Source organism: Podarcis raffonei, chromosome 11 (assembly GCF_027172205.1).
Source record: "Podarcis raffonei isolate rPodRaf1 chromosome 11, rPodRaf1.pri, whole genome shotgun sequence".
In the NCBI taxonomy this organism is placed as follows: Eukaryota; Metazoa; Chordata; class Lepidosauria; order Squamata; family Lacertidae; genus Podarcis; species Podarcis raffonei.
In genome coordinates, this window is record NC_070612.1 from 24,527,067 (window position 1) to 24,548,130 (window position 21,064).

Here is a 21,064-nt window from a genome sequence, read left to right on the forward strand (position 1 = left end):
ATCCCTCCAGGATGCTGGAGGCCAAGAAGTGGGATTGTGTGTGCGTTTTACTGCAATTTTGTTGTTGTCAGACATTGCAAGGCAGCTTACAGATTTCTGTGCTATGGGTAGGGCTGCCCTCAAAGGCTGCCTGGGAATTCCATCCAGTAGAAATATAATAAAACGTGGTCCTTTGACCAAGGCAAGTGCAGTACATGATACCACTGCTTAAGAAGCTGCATTGATTTCCAGTTGGTTTCCTGGAAGAAGTGAAGGCTTTTGACTTGTTAAGTCCTAAACCATTTAGATCCAGTGTCTCTAGGCCTAGGTACTATGATCTATGCAAACATGGGATTTGTGGTTAGAGGGCTGAATTAGGACCCGGAAGCTCCAGGTTCAAATCCCTTCTTAGTTGACCATGTGACCATGGATCAGTCACAATCTCTCTCTGCCTAACAGGATTGTTCTGCAGTTTATTCCACCTTCAGCTCCTAGACAGAGAGGGATAATAGGCCTGAAACCTGCCAGTCAGGTTTCACCTGGCACATCCTTTGATGGGAGCCAGTGTTAGAATACTTCCCTCAAGTTTCCACAAATACCTTAATGACAGCCTGCCCTCCCTCTTCCACACCACTTCCTTAACCAGAGGGAGGAGGCCTGGTATCTGTGAAGAGGACTAGAGGGTAATACTGCGGTTTGAGACAGACTGAGTGAAGACAGACACAGAAAGCTGAGTCTTAAGTGTCTTGATGTGCAGGCTGCCTCCCTGGAGGTCTTATACAGAAACAGTAGCCTTTAGCTATGTGGGAATGCGTAATCTAACTGCTTTCACCTATGCTCAACCAGTACTTTATATTTAAAAACAACCACAATGGCGATAAGCCGACAGCGACTTTCTTCCAAAAGGAACCAAACCCAGGCAAGTAGCACACACCTTTAATGTCACACTGCTTGGAATAGTGGACTGATCGTAACATTACGAAGGCACCCAACACTTGATGGGAACGACAGACAGTGGAATTGCTATGTGATGACTACACGAAAAGGCAAAATATGTAATTATTAGAATCTATTCATTGAAAGTGTCTCCTGTTTTATAAAGAGTCATTTCATACTATCACTAATCATCTAGAGCAGGGCTGGGGAATCTGAGGATCTCCATCCCAGAGTGGCTGGGCAAGGATACATGGGAACCCTGACATCCTGTCAGAGAGTCTGCTTGACTCTGCCAATGAAGGAGAGGAAGAGGTTGAACCTGCTACTGAGGCTCAGAGTTCAGACCCAGTGCAGGCAGAGGGGAGAACTTCTCCCAAGGCTGTGAAGATTGAGCAACGCAGTGCTCCATCTTCCCCCACAGGTTCGGCTGAGAAGTCCAGAAGGCGCAGTAAGTCAGAGGGGGAGCTCTCTGATGCCAAGGACGTTCTGGCTGGCCCCAGTGGGTCAGAGGGGGTTCCTGAAGTAGTGCTGCGCCGTTCAGCTCGGACGACCAAGGGGAAACCTCCTGAAAGGTTTGCCGTCACTAGCATGTGGGTCGGAATGGCACAGTGTGAACCCGAGAGTTTTGAGGATGTTCAGAAACTGCCTCAGGAAGAAGCCAGGAAATGGCATGAGGCAATGCAGAAGGAAATGAACTCAATGGAGTCTCTAGGTGTGTTCTCCCTCACGAAGTTGCCGGTGGGAAACCAGGCCGTGGGTAGCCGCTGGGTTTACCGTCTTAAGCCCACAGCAACAGGAGAACCGCAGTATAAGGCCAGATTAGTGGCGAGAGGATTCACGCAGCGCAGGGGGTTGCATTATACGGAAGTTTATGCTCCCACCTGTAGGAGTGAATCTCTACGTTTGCTCTTGGCCATTGCTGCACAAAGAGGGTTGCTGGTGCATCACTTTGATGTGGATGTTGCTTACTTGAACTCAGACCTCCAGGAGGATTTGTACATGCTTCCTCCTCCAGGGTTTGAGGGCAATGAGCAAGGTACTGTGTGGAAACTTCACAAGTCAATTTACGGCCTGAAGCAGTCGGCCAGGAATTGGAACTTGTGCCTGAATGAAGCTTTGGAGAAGCTAGGTTTCAGGAAGAGTCTTGCTGACAGTTGCCTGTTCCTTAGAGGATCAGGAGACTCACAGGAACTGGTGTTATTTTACGTTGATGACATCATCCATATTGGAAAGGCAGACAAACAGGTGCAGAAGTTTGCCAAAGAGCTTGGGAAACGGTTTCAGCTCAAGAACCTGGGTGCAGTAAGGATCTACCTGGGCGTCCAGATAGCGAGAACTGAGGATGGTGCTTCTTGCTCAGTCGGAAAGGCAAGATTGAGCAGTTGCTTGAGAAGTTCAGAATGTCCGATTGTGCAGGAGTTCGGACACCTATGGAGATGAACTTCGTGAAAGATAGCCAGCAAGCAGAAAGTGCCGAGTTTGAGAATGCTGAGCTCTTTCAATCAGCTCTGGGTAGTCTGTTGTATCTGTCCCAATGGAGCAGACCAGACATTGCCTTTGCTACCAACCTGCTAAGTAGGGAAGCGTCAAAGCCCAGTGTGAGTGCTTGGCACGGTATCAAGCGGGTACTGCGCTACCTGCAGCATACCAAAGACTTCTGTCTTAAGCTGCCAGCTGAAGGTGAGGCGAAGCTCACATGCTATGCGGACAGTGACTGGGTGAATTCGCAGGACCGCAAGTCTGTGTCTGGGTTGGTGGTAAAGTTTGGGAAGTCACTAATTGGGTGGAAGTCCCGGAAGCAAAGTCTCATTGCGCTGTCTTCTACTGAGGCTGAATTCAGTGCACTGTCTGATTTGTGCCGGGAACTAGAGTTCTATAGATGCTTGGTGCAAGAGATCTATGGGGATTGTAGCTTGCCCATCACGGTTTGGGAAGACAATCAACCTTGTTTGAAATTGGCTGAATCTGCGCAATTTAAGGCCAGAACCAAGCATCTGGACATACGTTTCCAAAATGTGTGTCAGAGTGTTCAGTCAGGTTTGATTCGGCTGAAGTATTGTGCCAGTCACATTAACCTGGCCGATGGATTTACCAAACCTTTAAGCTTCCAGCGTCATGGGGAGTTTTGTGGTGGTTTGGAGTTGGGGGTAAGTTCTGTACATACTTTCCCCACAGTAGCGCAGGGCGAGAGGGGGTGTGAGGAGAACCTGAGCTTACAGGGCTCAGGTTCTCCTCACACTCCATATGTTGTGGGACATCAACTCCCATCAGTCCCAGCTAGCATGGCCAATGATCAAGAGGATGGGAGTTGGAGTCCAGCAGTATCTGGAGGGTACCACATTTGATACTTCGGTCTAGAGAGACTATGTGTTACATATTTTTCTTTTTGGCAGGGTTCTCGGTCATTAGAAAACTCCCTAAGTGACAACTGATCTGATAGCTATTTCATTCAACCAAATTATTGCATTATAGTTGCAGTTATCGTGTGAGCAAAAACACTGGTGTGTGAATCATCTTGATAGCATTTGTCTTGGAACTGCTCAGTCCCTTTGCGTTTCAGGTTTCTAAGCAAACTTTTCACCCATGCTCACATTAAGTTTTCTTTCACAACATCAAAGACACAAAGCTCTTTGTAGCCTTATGAAAGCCTTCAAGCCTTCAGTACATGGATTTTTCAAGACTCCTGAAATGGTGGTCCACACACAGAATTTCAGATTACAGATGCATATTGGGACTACTGAGGATACCTTCTTGTACATATTGTATATGCAGTGTGTGTGTGTGTGTGTGTGTGTGTGTGTGTGTGTGGCAAGTGCAAAGATGATTCATGCATCTAACATTTAATTTTCCACAGTAAAGAAATAAAGGTTATAGCTTTTGAAAAGAAACAGGCACAACAGTAATTGCTTCTGTTGGGTTGTTTGTTTGTGCAATGCAGAATTATTACTTTCCTCTTTTCTTTCCCCCCTTGATCTCATTTATAAATTTATTTCCTAGTAAATCAAAACCAAATTAAATGAGCATGATGCCTGAACAAAGCTTGTTAGGCAGGACAATGGTGTTCTTTTTTATGTCTTGCAGAGATCTACCTGCTGTGAGAAACCTCTCATGCACCAGCTATCCCATTCCAGTACATAAGCCTACAAAACAGCAGCGAGCACCAGCAAGCATATCTACAAAACAATAACACCCCCTTTTTCATTACTTTGGGAAACATTTTAGGCAAACTTTCACATCTCCTCTTCCAGGTGCGATGCAAGCATGAGTCTCGTCAGAGACTCATGATATTTTCTGTCGTTGATCTATGACATTTTCTTAGACATTTCGACTCTATATTGATCGGTTTCAGAACACAGCTGCCTCATATGTAATGCATGAAATCAAGCTTCTTGGATGAATGTTTTCACATCTAAACTATCTCATCCATGTCATGGTTCCAGGAATCTTCCAGTATGATGGATAGGTTCCCGGTGCTGTGCTGAAAGCACTTCCTCCCACCTCTAGCACTGATGCAAGATGCTGAGCTTAGAAAGCACGTGAGCTATCTGGAAGCACAGAGCTCACATTTTTTAGAGCTCCTGCAACAACCACCAACACTTTTGTGACTTATCAAAATAGCTGCAACCACAGCAGCTCATATCCAGGTCCATAAATGGATGTTGGGGAAAACAGGCCACCATAGATGCATAGCTTCTAGCTAGAAGTAGCCACATCAGCAGCTACCTGGCCTTGCTGTATTTAGCTCTAGGTTATGCCCTAAGTTTTCTGGTGCTTGAATGCTTGCAGCAGCACTGGTGGGTGGGTATGTGCATGTGGGATGTCTTTCTACCCTCCACGTCTGTGGCTATAATAGTCCCTCCCAGGCTTCTTCTCTCTGAGGTGATCACAGCCTATCAGGGATCACGGAAGCAACATGATGTCTCATAGTCTTGCAACCAAACTTGGGTCTCCAGCTGTTGTTGGGCTACAACTCCCATCATCCCTGACCACTGGTCCTGCTAGCTAGGAATGATGGGAGTTGTAGTCCAACAACAGCTGGAGATTCAAGTTTGGGAAACACTGAATTAGATTCAGCTACAGCATCAAAATCCAGAATACCTGCCAATTCAAAGATGGAGTCATGTGCTTCTTTTCAACCCTTCCATTGCTTCCAAATCACTATGCCCCCAGTGCCTTCCTCACAGAGAGAAGGCTGAAATACATTTTTTTCTTCTTCTTCTTTTTCAGCCAATAAGATTGGACAGTCCCTGTGTTAGCAGAGGGACTGCTTGGTATCAGCTGTGCTATTCACATCACACATTTGCCTTATGCTTTCTGCCACTACTATGAAAACAATGGGTATAGAACTGCCATCTTATTAACCTGTCTTCAATACGCTCTCCATTATAGCTGCCTTAATTCGCTCCGTGATTAAGAGCCAAACATTTTAATCACAGGGACCCAGGACATCGGCTGCCAGAACGCAGTCTCTCAGCAGCCGAACAGAAGCAAAAGCAGGGTTCCAAATCAATGTTTACCTGACAGACTCTGCAGCTGTGATAGCAATTAGTGGGAGAGTTCTCAGCGGAAGGCTGGTGGGCCTCGGCACCGTCTCTGGATCACCCTTTCTGTCCCAATCTGCCTGCTCCAGCTGCCTGAACGCCAAAGGGGGAAGCTGGAGATTACGGCAGGAAAGTCTCCTGACACGATATTGGTCCATTCCTTGAGGAGCACCATCCGCTTCATCGTGCGAGTACAGTGTTTCTTCTGACACCTAGAAAAACAACAGCAACAAATATTGCCTTAATAATTCTCTGCAGTTTCTTTCCTAAACTGCATCCATTAATCTGGGTGTACTTTATATTTTATTTTAAAAGTATTAAATGCATAGAGCAATGAAGAACTCTGAACCTATGTGTGCCCTTTAACAACTGGCTAGAGCAGGATTGTATGATGGGCCATTAGAATGAAGATCTTCTTATAAGGATGCTGTGGTCACACTGGTCCAGATGGAATATTGCAGCAAAGCACATCTGTGCCACAGTAACAGCAGGGGACAGTACCACATACACATCAACAAATGCTTTTTATGCATTAACTGGGGAGGGTGGTGCAGTAGCTCATAGGATAAGGATCCTTCTGGAGGTTTTCTGTTAAAAACTATAATCAGGCATAGGGATGGACAAATCTGAAAATTTTGGCTTCTCATTTTTCCATTCTTAAATTCAAGTTCACTACATTTCTGCATCAGTTTGCAATTCCTAATCCTCAGAAAAATTAATCTCCATTTTACTGCTCATTTCTCCTAATATAGCAATGATTGCATGTAGCTATTGTCTAATAAATGGTATCAAGGTATGCTATTTTCAATAATATATTCATTTTTATTCACACTTTCCCCGGATGCATACCTTTTGGAGTACTGCATCACAAAATCCAAAAGACTGCAGAATTTTGCAGCACAGTTCACTGCTGCCTCCCCTGTTTGTTGCTTTTTTGCTGCACTTGCAGGGCCAAAGTGTCCTTTCTGGGGTGAAAGCCTGGGCAGTGTGTATGGAAGTCCTGAGCTTCCATACCCCTCTCTCAGCCTCGGTGATGTAGTCCAAAGGAAAACAAAGCAATATATTTGGCACCAGCTTTGCTTCTGTTTGTGCACTCTTTTGGTTAAGTGTGAATTAGGAGAAATGAGTTTCTCCACCACCTCTAATTTAGACCTACTTGACCATTATCCTTGACTCGATATCCTCTAGGCTACATTACTGAACTATCTGTAGCCAGGACTGCCCTTGATTAATGATAAAATGAATGATGGTCAGAAATGAGAAATTATGTCATATTTACACATCTTTAATTCCTCTTATGATTTTTTTTTCTGGGAACAAACGTTTTAGATCAATGAAAATATATTATTGAAATTACATTAGTGAATTATCTACACTAACCTCCAATATCTCTGGTAGGCATAGGATGTAGACAGATAGAATTAAACTTCTGCTCTCTAATACTTTTTTTTGAAGTCTTTCTTTTAGTGTCGACAGTAATTTAGAAATTCAAAAATAACAACAGAGCCTTAATTTGCAGTCAAATGCTCTGCCACTGAGCTATATCCCCAGCAGAGCCTTAATTTGTACCAGAAGAATTCAAGTTTCATTGCTTAGGAAATCTAAAGGCGTGTTTCTGGGCACACCTAATATTGTTCTTACGATCTTGTTCTGGATTAAGTTCTGCAGTACTCCCACATTTCTGCAGCGCAGAGGAACTGGTAGTATAGTTTAAAACTGTAGAAATCCACTTCTCCCTGCGTACCTGAGATCCTCAGAACTCACTCTTCTCTGATGCAACTCATACCCAATTTCAGGTTGGTGAGAGTTCCCAGCAGCCCACTGACTTCCTATCCTTATTTGCATTTTGAACTGCAGAATAGATGGATGTTACTGATCCTCCTCCCTTTAGCAGTCACCAGCATACGCATCTCAAATCTGTTCTTGAAACCCACCCCCAATCCCCCAGAGCAGATTTGGGGGAGTGATGGGGGCTTCCAGGGCAAGGGGAAATTGGCAAAAATCACCTCGCCTCATTTTCAATGAATGGCTGCCTCAACAGTTGCTACAATGATAAGTACAGGAATTAGATATCACCCATCGTTCCTGGAAATGGAAACATTTATTTTGCTAAATAAATCTCTCCTTCATAGACCACTGACAAGCTCTTTATTTTGTAACTGTACAAATAGCTTCTTCCTCCCCGCTGACGGCAGCATCCCAAGGAAATTGTGTAGAAGGCTGTCTCCGTCAGTCTGACCAGTTCAAATCAGAGGTGTCTTTATGACAGATTGGCTAAATAGGGGACACTGTAAAAACCAGATAAGATGATCAGCTTGCTTCCTAGGCAATGTATTGAAATCACATTTGACAAATAAAAACCTGCCTATCTGTTTTAAGCGTTCCACATTTTTATCTTTTAAACAGATCACACAATCCAAACTCAGCGCTCATGACAAATATCTTGGCTACTCTGAAGGAAATGCGAAAATTATAGGAATTATGGGTGCACTGGGAGGGCAGCAAATGAATCAGAGATATTGATTGCTGTGAAAATGCCATGAAAAAGCCTATTTATGTCATTGAAAGAGTGGTTCAATTACCATTCTGTTTTATTTTTAGCACTCTGTACAAACGGAAGGAAAAGTGGATGTAACTATTTTATCTGTACTCTGGACATATATGGGGGGAAAAGAGGAATGATGTTTTTAGCAGCAGATCAAATACATACTCTCTCACACACAGGTGTGTGTGTGTGCGCGCAGCTTATGGCCACTTAATCATAGGGAGAGTATGCAAATAGCAATATGTGTTAGGGAGAACCCATTTTTACCTTTCCTAACTAAAATGTTCAAAAATATTATAGGAATCAACAGAATATAATAAATATAATAAGCAATTCACAATAATATTCAGGCGTCCCCAGATATTATATTCACATGCTGCTTATTTTAACAGCAGCCTGGTGAGTAAATGGGCTGTGAGCTGCAACCTGCATAAGACACTTAGTGAAATATACTCGGAGTCGAGAGTGGATTTCATGCTCTTTATTCAGCTCATAGTGGTGAGGAGGAATGGAAGTTCCCCCAGAATGTCTGCTTTATATACATTATTTACACAATGGGCCCCACATGATTGGCTAATTCTGGGATTCTCCTGTAGGCCAATCAGGCCAATTTAGCCTGGAGAAGAGGAGGTTAAGGGGTGATATGAAAGCCATGTTCAAATATATAAAAGGATGTCACACAGAGGAGGGAGAAAGGTTGTTTTCTGCTGCTCCAGAGAAGCGGACACGGAGCAATGGTTCCAAACTACAAGAAAGAAGATTCCACCTAAACATTAGGAAGAACTTCCTGACAGTAAGAGCTGTTCGACAGTGGAATTTGCTGCCAAGGAGTGTGGTGGAGTCTCCTTCTTTGGAGGTCTTTAAGCAGAGGCTTGACAACCATATGTCAGGAGTGCTCTGATGGTGTTTCCTGCTTGGCAGGGGGTTGGACTCGATGGCCCTTGTGGTCTCTTCCAACTCTATGATTCTATGATTCTAGGTTGCGGATTCACTTCCTCCTGGAGCTGGATTGGGTGGCTCCTGTGGACCAATCAGACTGCTGCATTCTGGGTCCTATTGTTCTAGGACCAATCAGACTGCTGCATTTTGGATCCTATTCAACTCAGTACATAACACTTGGGGAGGGCTCATCCACACTGCTGTTGGGGTTGTGATTCCTTCCATTTGTCCTGCGACTGCCTAGCACAGGTCTGAGAGGATTTTCATTTGTCCCCAGGAAAACCTGTCAGCCCCAGCCAGCATGGCCAGCAGCACAGAGTGACAATACTAGGTGATTCCTTCTTAACCGCTGTCTCTGAATTATTTGTAATACTGAGTTTGACTCTTGTTCCATTGCAGCATGCTCAAGTGAGCTTCAGTTTATAGCAGGCCGTGTTGGGTGGGCTGCAAGCCCCATGAGAGAGATTAATGTGCCACTTCCAACCAACCTACCCAGCATGCTCTCCTTAGGCACTGCACCCAGTGCAGGAGGTTCATCCTCCTGCCTTATATCGGTCCCCAAATATATTATGGACAGCCTCCAGGAAGAACTGTAGAAAACAATGCATTCATAGAATCACAGAATTGCAGAGTTGGAAGGAGCCATCTAGTTCAACCCCCTGCAATGAAGGAATCTTTTGCCTGATGTGGGGCTTGAACCCATGTCCCTGAGATTAAGAGGCTCCTACTCCACCAACTGAGCTATCCCAAACTCACACAGCATAATATGGTGTGCGGGGGGGGGGGGATATGGCGTGTTTTCCTTTGGATAAATGGTAGGGAAGTGATGGATTAACAACCACGCTTCATCAGTTTGAATGACACAGCTAGTGCTAACTTCTGTGAATGGGTAAGCTGGCAACAGGCAAGAAATAGTGTTTGCTTACACACACAAACAACAACTTCCCACTGCGCATTTCTTTCTTTCTTTCACACTATTGTCATGCTCTATAACTACTGGAAAGACAACCTTAAACAAACATTCAAATGTTGATAATTCATGAACTATAAAGGAACTCAATTCCTACTACAAATCACTGATTCCAGCAAACCAGACAAACACTGACACTTGCTTGCTTTAACTACTTTATGAAAATATGCAGATTTCGGCTTCAATGCTCAGAATATTATGAGAATACGCATTTCCCATGACCTCAGTTTAGGGGTGCAGTGCTTCCATTGAGAGATTCTGAGAAAACAAGTAAGAGTGGTGGAACAGGAAGCAACAACTGTGTCCCTCAGGACAGCCCATCTCCATGAAAGCAGGAGACCTCACAAGAAGGGGAAGGGGAGATAATAGTATGCACAGCTGCATGGCCTATGCTGAAGACCAAGTGGAGCAAGGCCTTGGAAGCAATTAGCTGATTATCTATTCTACAGTAAACTTGGGAACCACCCACTCATAGTGCCTCTGTCTTGTCAGGAATCAGAATCAGTTTGTTGGCCCTCATCCAGTCTGCCACTGAGTCTAGGCACCAGTCCAAAGCATGCTTGGCCTCTCCTCACTCAGATGTTACAGAGAAATAGAGCTGGGTGACATCAGCATACTGATGGCATATCACCTCAAATCTCCTAATGACCACTCGTAACAGATTCAAATATATGTTAAACAGCATTGGAGACAAGATGGTTGCCTGTGGCACCCCACAGCCCAGCTGCCAGGGGACCAAACGTCCATCACCTAATACTATTTTCTGAAAGCAACCCTGGAGGTAGAATTGGAACCACTGTAAAGCAGTGTCTCAAATATCCTTCTCACTAAGTTGGCTCAGAAGGATACTGTCAGGGGCAGACTTTGGTCTTTCAGATTTCAGCAGCACCCTGTGCAAGGCCACACATACCCCACCTCTCACTCTCCATTCTGATCAGTTCACTACATCATAATTGTGACGCCCTACAACACCTCCTAGGCTAGGCACCCAGTGCCATGGGACCAGTCGCACTGCCCTAAATCTACCTCTGATTCCATGATCAATGATATCAAAGGCTATTGAGGGAAGAAGTAAAAATAACATGGTTGCACTGCGCCTGCCCTTCTCCTGCTGCAGGTGATTCATCAGGGTGGCCAAGCCTGGTTCAGTCCCATAACCAGGCATGAGCCCACATTGAAATGGGTCAATATAACTGGGTTCATCCAAGTGTACTTGCAATTGTTGTGCCACGACCCTCTCAATTACCTTCCCTAAAAACCAAGTATTTGTGACCAGGCAGTAACTGACACAAAGTCCAGGGTGGCCTTTCTCTCTCTCTCTCTCTTTTAAAGAACTGGTCGAGCCACTGCTTCCTTCAAGACAGCAGGGACCACTCCCTCCCACAAGGATGTGTTAGCCACTGGATCCACTCAGTCATAACCCCTTGGCAAACTTTAGTAAGCCAAGGGGCGGAAATACATAGTTTCAAGCTTGCTTGGAGGCAAGTCGCTTTACCTTCAAAGTGCCTTGTAAACAATTCACACTGGGTTCCAAAGGGTTTAAAACTGCATTCCTTGGAGATGCTAACAGGCCCTAGACAACACAAAAGCTGCACTGGGTAGCTATTTAAAGATACAATGGAGGCAGAAAAGGGAGCCTTCTTGCTGGTCTGAGATTTGGGGGGTGGATTTTGTTGTTTTAAATTATATTAGCACTCTTGTACCTGGTGTTGCTTGAAAATTCTAAGAAAATCAGTGCAGTTTTGAAAGGTTCAGTCTACCCTCTTGGTTCAGAATGGCATCCAATTATATCCCAACAGCTGAAAACCTGCTCCTTGATCTCAGGAATGAAAATGCATAGTGAACATAGTTCCCTAGGAAGGGGGGATGATTGTTAAGCCACTCTGGGAATTATAGCTTTTAACAAAAACAAGCACCCAGCTTAGTTAAAGTATAGCTTTGAATAAAAATAATGAGTATGCAGTGTGACTTCATTGAAGACTGAAATATTAAAAAGGTCCACATAAGCACATAATTTTAGGCTTGTACAGAATTATAAGCAAAATTTATCTGAAAGACTTTCAGGATGCTTATAACCAGAAAACGCTCCATTTAATTAAAATACTGATAAGAGAAATGGCAGAGGAAAAAACAGAAGATAACCATGCACACACACAAATCCAAACATGAATGCAGATATATGCATCCCTCAAGCAACAGTCCAATAAATATCACTTCTCCAGATAAGATTCAAGCACCAACTCCTAGAAACATCACAAGTCCCCTCCAAAACCTCAGCCTTACAGGAAGCAAACATAGCAAATGATAAATAAAACAGTCTAGCACTGAGATGCGATGTGCACCCTGCTGTGCAATGCCTAACTTAAGAACCCTGTACTTTTAGAAAATGTGACTCAGGGAATAAGTGAGATGGAGCGTCTTGGAGCTCAAGTGTTCCAAGTGCTGACAGTTTCACCAGCAACTTCACTTATGAGTAGGTCAAGGCAAAGATATGTTTTTGTTTGTTTGCTTGCTTGCATAAAAAAGAAGTTAAAATGCCTCAGTGGGTTACAGATTGAAGTTTTGCTGAGGTTATATTACAGAGTAGATTGAACAGACGAAACCAATAGCAAGTCCAGTGGTCAAGAAGGTGGTTTCTACATGTGCTGTTGAGGGAAGTGGGGGGCAGAAGGGGCATGCTAACCTCGGAAGGTAGCCCATCTAGGAGAAGGAAAACTTTGATTCTAAAGCTCTATTATAGCCTTCTTAGATTTACCGACTGGTGGGGTCTGCGTTGCTCCCAGGAGGGAGAAAGGAAGTCAAATGACACCAAGGTTGATTCAGAGAAAGAGTTTATTCTGCTCTCCGGATAGCAGAAGGCTGGTCAGTTCACAGCAAGTCCAAAGAAATGAGAAATTTCATGCAGTATATATATCCTCCAGGCACCCTCTCCCCCCTTCCCCAGGAATCCAACCACGTCAGCTTATACACGTAAGTTGACATCAATGACCATAAACAGATATTACTGTTCCGGTACTCTTGACCATAAAAGGTTGTTCCTGTTCCTGTTCCTATACTCTTATCTTGGGGCAAGAAGGTCACCAACTCTAAGAGCACTCCTGGCGCCGTTCCTGGGTCTCTTGTCAGACCTGACAAGGTCTGTGCATCAGTGTGTAAGATAAGACCCAGATGTGCCATCCCTGCTCCACTCGGAACTGGCAAGGCCATCCATTGCCATCACGGACTGATAAAGGAGAGGGCTTTGAGCACTTGTTATACAGCTGGATTTCTGTTTATACATTGACTCAAGTGCTCAAGTTAATGCATTTTAGAAATGCTCCCTTGGAGAAGGAAAAATGAGGATTTTGGGTCCCATTTCAGACTGACTGCACAGAAACCCATTCCTTCATTATGGCCTAGCGGGACATCTTTGGGGAAAGAAAAGGCTTGGCACCTTGTATGCCTCCTTCTAGAAACTTCTGTAGCCAAGGTGGTGCCAAACGTATTGCTCTGCTTGCCTTTGGACCACATCAGGCTGAGAGGAAGGTATTGTCGCCTGGGCAGCTCAGGACCCCCATATACACTGCCCAAGTGTGCACTCCATGGAAGGTGCTAACACAGAGGTTTGACTTCACCCCCAGAGGTAAACTCCATTGTCTCTCAAGACAGACAGATGCCAACAACAACAACAACTCAGGGGTACAGCATCTGCCTTGCATGCAGAAGGCGCCAGGTTCAATCACCCCCAGCAATCCCTAGTGACATCAACCTGGAAGAATTGTATACACCTAGAGTATTCACATTTAGACACCAGTTTAACACTCACCTCTTCACCTAGGCTATCCCCGTGGGGTGATCAATCCAGCCATACTGGAGGCTGGTCTGTTAAGGGTCAATTATGCACTGCCCCACAGACTTCAGTCTGCCCTTAGCCAGCCCCAACTGCCTGCCTTCTCACTTAAACTCATTCAAGGAGTGGCCCCGTCTATCAGCTTCCATTGGAATGAATGGGCCAGTTAATCATGTCCATTAATTTCAGCAGGTTACTCTGAGTAGGGCTACCAATGGCTGCAACTAAGTGCTGCCCTTGTAGAACACAGCAGGGAGGAGAAGAGAGACTAAACTAGAATTGGATGGCTCCACCTGTTGTCAGTTCTGGCTCCCCCTACAGTGTGTTGGTCTCCCTGCTTGCTTCCCCACCAGCCTCAATGGGCACCCAGCACCACTGTGTTGCTATATCAGTCTGATCTACTGCTTTCTGACATATTTTGCACTTGTTACAGGAATGAGATTTTACTGTTGACTTTAGGTACTGTTCAGCATCAGGATATTGCCTTTGAATTAACGCTGAAGCACTGTCTGCAGTGATTGTTACCGGATGGCTCATTTACACACAAAAGTCATCACTTTGTGCTCATGTCAATGGTAGACAAAATGTGCATATGTAAAGTGGGAGACAGTGTACATTCAGGTTCCCTGCATGTATACCATCAGAAGTGTTTGCTGCTTAAAATTCAGCTGTGTCGGTACAGCTATATTTAGCCTGCTGCTTGTAGCAGTAGCAGTGGTAACAATCATGCCACTCCCCCCATCTAAAAAACTGGGTTTTGTTGGCAAAGTGGAAGTTGCTGCCACTATGTGGTTCACACAAGCACCTTGCCACTCTGAAATGCACCTAACACGGGAGCATATTTCAGAGGCCACCATGGTGCTGATTGTTTGTTGCATTACTCAGGCTTCAGTGATTTGCTAGTTTCTTAAAAGCACCTGGAGTACTATATTTCCTTCAGGGTCATTTCCTTAAATCACATGGTACATTAACTGGCTAAGCAGTCGTGCATTCCCAACTGCAAAGAACAATAAACAATACTCTCAACACTTTCCCCAATTCAATTCCGTTTCGTAAAACAAGAAACTGCTTGGGGGGGGGGAGGTTGAGTTTTTGTTTTTGTTTTTGTTTTAACAATGCAGGTTTATTCCATCGCTCAGGCTACTGGCAACGAAACAGAAAACCACACATACAAATTTGTACAACCACAAAAATGTCAGCTAGAGATACAGAACACACAATGTTAGCTACATGCTTTCAGTCCATTGATATGCTAATGTTCAAAGACTGTACTGTTCAAATAGGAGGTGCAGAGAGGTCATCTTTTTATTTTCAAAGTTCTCAGCATGTTTCATACTTGTGTGCATTCCAAAGAAACATATTACGTGATAGTCCTCTAAAAAAAAAAAAAAGATGACAAAACTAAAACAGCATGATGGACTAGATTCAGTGTGAAAACCAGGCACCTCAATGTTTTAGAAGAAGAGTTTGGATTTGATATCCCACTTTATCACTACCCGAAGGAGTCTCAAAGCGGCTAACAATCTCATTTCCCCTCCTCCCCCCACAACAAACACTGTGAGGTGAGTGAGGCTGAGAGACTTCAGAGAAGTGTGACTAGCCCAAGGTCACCCAGCAGCTGCATGTGGAGGAGCAGGGAATCAAACCTAGTTCACCAGATTACGAGTCCACTGCTCTTTAACCACTACACCATCACACATCTGTGGGAACCCAAGGGCAGCATGTGACCTTTGCAGGCCTTCAGTATGGCCCACCACAGATGCCCAAGTCACCCCACAAATGGCAAATGTTACTTAGTGAGAGAGAGCATGATTGTGATGGGGAGGAAGGTGTGTATGCGGGTGAATCATCCCTATGCAGCTTCCTCCCTTTGTATATCATGTTTCTCTAGTTGCACCAAACAGATGTAGCGGAACCAGTCCAAAATAACCATTCCCCTTGCAATGTGCAGCTGCAGAGGAATGTTGGATGTGTTGTTGTAGATTGCACTCTTGCTTCATGCGTCGTAATGGTGACTCTGAACAATGGCCAGTGCCATCTGCAAATGAAGTGTCCACCCTCAACCATGCTCTCTTCTGCAGTGTCATTGGCAGAAGTGTAATAGTCTGGCTTGTAGGGGGGATGAAGACCCATCACTACTTTTGTAGCAGGGTCCCTGTCTCCAGTATCCTAGAGCTACCCAATCAGTATGAAAGGGGAGCTCTGAAGCCACTGAGAAGTCTTTTAACCCTCTGTGCTGATTGGAGCTAATCAGACTGAAAGAAGGTGCACCAACCCACTGAGGATTGGCTCCTAGGGTCACTTCAGAGAGAGCATATAGGAAGAACACCAGTGAGTTGTTGTTCTTGATGCTCCAAAGCAAAGCATTTAGGAACAATGAAGAGAGAAGATGCTTCAGTTTCAAAACAATGATGTGCAAGTTCTGTTATGATCTTAGGTGTTAAGTGCTCCCTTGAAGTACACAAGTGTGAAGTGTGACATATACAGTTGTTTATTCAGATAAATTCCATAAATTACATAAGCATGTAGACTGAAAGCCTATATATATATATTTACCTGGGAGTAAGTGCAACTGAACTCGGTGGGGCTTTCAGCTGACATGTATAGAACTGAACTGTCACATCAAACCTATTTGACATTCATAGAGAATTCTTCATAGAGAATTATACTTATCTTCCTTTTTTATTTTATCAACACGATGAGGCTAAAGCAAATAAACACCTTTTGCCAAGACAGTGGCTGTAAAGGCACTTCACAACTCTAAATATATACATAGGCAATTTTTATTCTTCTCACTAGCCTGCCTTCTTTAAAGCAGCAGGCCCCTTGAGATGCTAAGCATAGTATATGAGTTGTCTGTACTACATGGACTCTTCACTCAGCCAATTCATGCTGCTGATACTCCAAAATGATAAACTGAAATCCATCACTTGCAATGCCTTTTTGCCCTGGCAGTGGTATATCAATGCCATCTTCAATTACCAGAAACTCAAGTCTGTAGAACATCTGATTTTTACATTTAATGCTACTGAATTTGCTCCTGCCCACTGGTTTCATTTTTATTCATTGTATACAAGATTCATAGTTGCTTTGCCTTTTGCAGTTCCTTGACTCAGGACAACTGCTAGCATTTTATTTATTAATAAACATCAACGCCTCACAAATCCATCTAAACTATGCCTGTTACGCTGAATATTAATTGGAAGCATCCCCTTTCAGTAATTTGTATGTCGGTGGGGGAGAGAAGATGGTGGTTATCAAAGTGTATCCCTGATTGGCTAGAATAGGGAATTGCGCTGATAATTTTAAAGTCCTTTAAAGTGCACAGTTTGAGGGGATGCAAACTATGTGCGCAAGTGCACATATGAAAAAGGCTTCTGAAAGTTCATTCTGATCACTGCAGAATGAAAGCTCAGTTAAGCAAATAATAGAGGAAGTTCTACTACCACCCTCTCAGTTCACAGATGGATAGGTGCAGTCTTAGAATAGCAGACATTTCAGTAGCTTGGATGGCATTGATTGAAAGTTCACAGTCTTAGATTGTTCGTCAAAGAGCAATGTAAGTCAGGGCAGATAAGTAAGGCTCAAACTGATGAACAGTTTTAAGATATTTAATCCAGGGAGTGAAAGAAGTTGATTGAATAACTACCAAGTCTAGATGACATGAGTCATATGGAAAACCCACAGCTTTGCCTTACTGACTTATTTTACTTTTTTATCAGGCTTTTTAATTTTTAGTTTCCTTTCAACTAAATTCTGTGTGCCAAAGCTTAAATTATGAACTTGGTTTACTTTTTATTAATGGTTTACTCCCATTTTATTTAAAGTCCTCTTACTCCTTTATTAAAAGAAATTAAAAGCCACAGCTGCCCATCTGCTGTCTTCAGATCCTGCTTAGTATTACACACTTTGATCATCTTCATTTAATTGATGTTGTTAACAAGATAAACCACACTGTCTCTTAGATGACTTGCTTTCATGTTTCAGATCACCCCAGTTATTATAAGTGCCTTGCAATAAACTTCCTCTGATCCTTTAATCGCTTTTAGAAGATGAAATGAATATTCACAAAGCATTCCTAATGAAGGCAAACCCATTTATATTCTGGCCATACCCTCAGATAACTAACAGGTGATAGGTATAATGACCTCCCTAATTTTCACTGGTTTGTTTTTTGAACTGGTTTGTGCCAGATCACCTTAGTTATACACTTCTACATTGAAACAATACTGATATTTTATTTACATGTATAGTAGCATTTTGTTCCCCCTGCTCAATTGTCTTGACAGTTAGCAATTTCATTCCTGAGCCAATGACAAGTGCCTTACAGGCAGGGGTGCTAATAGGATTTCCTGGGGCCTGTACACTATAAGTGGATTGGGCCCTTATATTACATACACACACCACATAGCCAATCCATTGGGAATAACTGCTGCTTTTGCACATATATTACCAATATGGACTGCTGTTTTGCAACTTCCCACTGTCCTGATATTTTACAACAAATTGCAAAAAAAAGTTTGCTAGGCATCTTTAAAAAAACCAAAACAAAACAAAACCCAAAAATTAAAAAATGCTCTAAGTGTGTGCAGTTCCACATGTGTTGACTGAGCCTAACCTACCTCACAGGGTTGTTCCAAAGACTTCCCCCACCCATCCTCCACTGATTATTTACATATGCAACACTTAAGTAAGCCTTGTCTAATTGCTGTTTTTTTCAAAAATGAGGGGGAGAGGGGGAGAGAGACTGACAACACAATCCTATGACTTCCAATATAGGATTATAGCCTCAACACGGGGAAGGAGCACTTTTCAAATAGGCTATGAATTATTAGACCAATAAACTGCTCTATTTAGCATTCCATGAACATTTAAATATAGATAGCAATTTATATTTAGGAAATCTACCATCAACACATTTCAGTGTCACCACAGGCTGCACATGCATGTTTATATTTCTCCTCACTCTGCCTAACACTAAGGTCAGCTGTGTACATACCACAGGTGGCAATTCAATGGAGTTTACCTCAGAGCAGTCCCACTGAAATGAATGAACATGACTCAGCTTGGTTCATTAATTTCAATAGGTCAATTCTGAGTAAAACCCCATGTCCACAAAATGAGATGTTTTTAAAGAGATGTTTTGAAGAAGGTAAAAGCAATGCATCAGTAAGGATCAAGAAGCAGTCAAAGTACATGTTGTTCAAGTATTTTTTATTATTAATATTAAATGTTTTCAATAAGGGCAGTGCTGGAGTTAAAGTGGTGAGGGTGGTTCTCCTGCACAGGGTGCTAAGCTGAGCAGGCACCAAATTAATAATAATAATAATAATAATAATAATAATAATAATAATAATAATACCTATATTTATATGGGTACCTACTGAGAAGATCCATTTAAATTGCAACTATACCAAAATAAATTATTGTGAACATAAGAAATATTGGAAGGAGGGCTCCAAATTTTGTCCTCACTCAGGACGCCATATTACCAAATTCTGACCTTGATAAGGGGTTGGCCTGGAAGTGTACACAGCCAGAAAGGGTCAGGGCAAACTAATTCCTGAGCTGGGCGATGATCTGCTACCAGGTAAAAGGTCCTGATGATGCATTTGACAATGCAGGGTAGGTGCTGGAATAAAGTCCCCCAGATCAAGGTTTGGCCACCAGAAGTAAGTTCTCACAAGTTTGCACATTTTAAGAGTCTGTTGGCAAGAGCTGGAGTCAGAAGAAGTAAGAATATCCACACACAGCACCCAATGTTACGCTGGGGGAAGGGAGAGAACAGAAGCCAGAATCAATTGAATCCAAGATCACAGCTGAGTAGTCTGTCCAAGGAACTGGAAACAGAAGATAGCCCAAGGTTAGTAGCAGGTGGACAAGGGGAGAAAACAAAGATGCTTGAGTACACAGCCAAGCAGACTGGTGCTCAGACAAAATCTAGGACCTGACCTGGAAGGAGAAACTAGGACCTTTGAATAAAAGATCATATTTGCTATTAAAAGGCCTGAATGCAAAGCACAGAAGTGTGGATTTGGAAGCTACGCATCAACTGTTTCCCTCCTTCCCCAAAAAAGGGGCCTCTTTGCTTTCTGTTGAGAAGTGATTTCAAAGTGATAAGAGAATGCAAATTCTTTTATGACTTGCTATGCCTATGAAAAGCTACAGAGTCAATTTTATGGCCAAGTGCTGAAGGTTGTCAGTCCAGGCTTGTTTAATAGCCTAGAATCTTGCTCATTCACTTCCATCATAGCACCACCCCTCTCCCCTACCCCTCTTCGCAATTACCCTCCAATCACCTCTCCCTCTTCCATTCTCTTATTTTTAAAACGTGCATAATTGAGTCCTTGCTTCCTTCCCTACCAAGAATTCCTGGGCCACCTAAATGGATGCTCACAGGAAAGCTAAATAATGACTTTTATCTCTTGCGTCCAGTAGAAGTTACACAGATGGTCATTGGAATTAGGCTGTCTTCATCCTTTATTCTCAGCAGTCCAGGGGTTCATTATAAAATCACGGAACACATAATTGGCACTGAATTAGAAGGGTCACGGGCAAATGTGACTCGGCTGTCAACTGAGAACAAGGTGAAGACCTGCAGGACTTGGAAATTCAACCAAGTAAACAGCTGTTCAAGATGCTGCTTTGAGCCTCTGCTGGGCTGGCAGTCCCTGTCTGCTGCTCGATTCAGAAGCTCTATGTGTGAGACAGAGGAGAGAAATGTATAGTGGAGAGAGGCATAGGTTGTGGGGAAATTAAATATGGTGTAGCACTGTTAGAGTGGCAGGTATAGGTAACAACAGGACCAGGATGTAGGAGATGTGCTGGGGTGCACAGTGAAGCTGGGGGAAGATTAAGGCTGCGCCAGTGGTGACTAACCTGTAGTACCCCCAGATATTGCCAAGTCCTATCACCCCTGCTCATTAACCATGCTGGTTGGGGCTGTTGGGAGGTGGAGTCTAACAGCTGCAGGGCCAAGGTTAGCCAATCTAATATACACACTTTATATGAGAGCATGCCCCATTGAATTCAGTGGTAAGGAGAGTGGGAGTGAGAGAAAGGGCCATTTCAGTGGGGGGCCCCTAACTGTCAAACAATCTCCCTAGAAAGGCCCACCTAGTACCTGCAGTGGTATCATTTTTTTGCCAGAAAAGGATGTTTTAGTTGATCTAGATCTTTCAACAAAAAATATTATATATCAAGATTTATTTTAAAGGAGATGTTGTTTATTATTTTAGTCTCTGTTCTGACAGCATTTGAAAACACAATTTTTTACCACTATAGGGATAATGTAGCTGATGACTTGCACATTAATTTTGCTGAGA

At 43.4% G+C, this 21,064-nt stretch overlaps 1 protein-coding gene across 3 annotated transcripts in view; it reads right to left on the reverse strand.

Annotated features, from left to right (window-relative positions):
- PDE4D (phosphodiesterase 4D) overlaps nt 1–21,064 on the reverse strand; it is a 634,082-nt gene that overhangs the window by 476,186 nt on the left and 136,832 nt on the right. For all 3 annotated transcript variants that reach the window (XM_053408756.1, XM_053408755.1, XM_053408766.1), the window contains exon 3: nt 5,433–5,668. In XM_053408756.1, coding sequence (XP_053264731.1) covers nt 5,433–5,668 — 236 coding nt within the window. The remainder of the gene's footprint in view (nt 1–5,432; nt 5,669–21,064) is intronic.